Genomic DNA, 2,417 nt, shown 5'->3' on the forward strand with positions numbered 1-2,417 from the left:
TCCTAAGTATGATTAAAGGCCATTTGCTGGAGGCTAGGATCTCCTCAGCATAGGGTGGGGTAATCCCCAGGTGATGGATGAACAGGTCCTATCAGGAAAGGGTCAGGCTTGTAATTTTGCCTGAGGGCTATGTGATGCTCCTTAGAATTTCTAGGGTTCAGAAAGGGGAACCCCCACAAGGAAAAAGGGAGTCCATTGTAATAGACCAAGCTCAGTTGGCTATCTGGATGCACCGGACTTTGACCTCGCCAGCAGTGCCCCACACTTGCATGAGCATGTTAGGTAATAAATTAAATCCCTAGCATTAGCTGTTCATCCTAACCTCGTTATACACTCATCTCTCTCTACTCTGATCTCACCCATGAAAGTATGTAGATAACAGTTAAACAGTAAGAGGATTGAGAAAGCGCCTGGCTGTGCCACAAGGCTTAGTGACACACTGAGCAGCCCAGGATGAGTACAAGGAGACATGAAGTGGAGAATTAAAGTCGGCAGATTTCAGTTGCAGACAGAAGCAGACTCAGCTGATCTAGGGAAGACGTATACAACACATGGAGACGGGCTCAGAGCAGGGCCTGGGAAATACAGTTCGCTTAGGTCAGGGTGAACATCGTCTACCTACATGAAGGGACGGGCAACTGAAGGCATGAGCTGGAACTAGAGTCTGTGGAGCTGAAGAGCCCAGAGAGCTAAGCCTGTGGGAATAAGACCCAAGAGGCTGCTACATAGTGCGAGATGAGGATCCTGGGAGAAAAAGGGGCTGCAGGCTTTACGAGATGTCTTGCGGTCATAACTCATGCACAAAGATGCTGTTTATCACATCAGCAAAAGCCCGACACACTGGACCAATGATCTGACACCTGGCAAAGTGGAAAGTCTTCAGCTTGGAATCTGTACGTGGTTTTCATTCAAGTCTATTCTGTGGCTTCTAATGCTGCTCAGTTACACCCTTCTAAGAAGAGTTTGTTTTCAGACACGAGAGTGACCGCATCATTCTAGTTGGCCCGAGTGCCTTGAGTGGCAAGGAAAACCCCTGCATTTTGCACAGTGTTGACAAAAAGCTTTGCTGTTCAGTACCAGCGTGCCCCTTGCTGGGAGGCCCCACACTTGGCCTTTGCTTTCTGCTTGCCTTATTACTTATTACCTGGGAGAATGTTTCATTGTCTCATGGCTACAGTTTTTCCTCTTTGACAGCTTTTTAGTTTAATTAAAATATAATCGCAGCCTTCTTTTTCTTCCCTCCAACACCTCCCATGTCCTCACCAATTTATGGACTTATTTTCTTTAATTATTACTGTTACATATACGTATGTGTTTTTGCTTATATGTGTCTAAATATATAAATATAACCTGCTGAGCCTGGTTAGTGCTATTTATGTGCATATGTCAGAACTAAAATACACGCTCTGTGGCCAAACTGCATCTGCATCGGAAATGTCATATAAGTGTGTGTGTGTGTGTGTGTGTGTGTGTGTGTGTGTGTGTGTTGGATTTTACATAGTGAAATATTACCAGGTATAAAGATGTAGATTGTGGCTCTTTCCTTTCTGCCGCCGCCATGCCATCCAGACTGAGGAAGACCCGAAAACTCCGGGGCCACGTAAGCCACGGGCACGGCCGTATCGGTAAGCACTGCAAGCACCCTGGAGGCCGCGGGAATGCTGGAGGCATGCACCACCACAGGATCAACTTCAACAAATATCACCCAGGTTACTTTGGAAAAGTCGGTATGAGGCACTACCACTTAAAGAGGAACCAGAGCTTCTGCCCAACTGTCAACCTGGATAAGCTGTGGACACTGGTCAGTGAGCAGACATGGGTCAATGCTGCAAAAAACAAGACTGGAGTTGCTCCCATCATTGATGTTGTGCGATTGGGTTACTACAAAGTTCTGGGGAAGGGCAAGCTCCCTCAGCAGCCAGTCATTGTGAAGGCCAAATTCTTTAGCAGAAGAGCTGAAGAGAAGATTAAGGGTGTTGGAGGTGCCTGTGTCCTGGTGGCTTAAAGCTGCCTGGGGAGGTTAATTAAATGTTAACATTTTCAAAAAAAAAAAAAAAAGATGTAGATTGTGTAATGTGAAAGCAATCATTTTACCAGGAATATATGACAATTCTAAAGTTTACATACTAAATAAAAACATTAAACTATTAAAATCTGAGATTTAATACCTCTTTAATAATTGCTACAGCAGGTAGGCAATAAAGATAAGCAAACGACTCCAGCCACCCCATAATTTATCTTGGTCCAAATTAATTTTACAAACTGAAAACAGCATGATATACGCTTACTTCATCTAGCAGTCTGGAAATGTTTATCATGGTTGACCGTGTTCTGGGTCATCAAATAAAGTTTGATGAATTTAAGATGATCAAAGCAGGGCTGGATAGATGACACAGTGGATGAAGAGTCAGCGTTCT

At 44.4% G+C, this 2,417-nt stretch overlaps 1 protein-coding gene across 1 annotated transcript; it reads left to right on the forward strand.

Moving 5' to 3' along the window:
* The first annotated feature begins 1,558 nt into the window (after nt 1–1,558).
* On the forward strand, nt 1,559–2,058 carry LOC127209856 (60S ribosomal protein L27a-like). Its single transcript, XM_051169489.1, has one exon. The coding sequence runs from the start codon at nt 1,559–1,561 to the stop codon at nt 2,003–2,005; it is 447 nt and encodes a 148-aa protein (XP_051025446.1). The 3' UTR covers nt 2,006–2,058.
* The last annotated feature ends 359 nt before the right edge of the window (nt 2,059–2,417 follow it).

Source organism: Acomys russatus, chromosome 27, assembly GCF_903995435.1.
Source record: "Acomys russatus chromosome 27, mAcoRus1.1, whole genome shotgun sequence".
Classification (NCBI taxonomy): Eukaryota; Metazoa; Chordata; class Mammalia; order Rodentia; family Muridae; genus Acomys; species Acomys russatus.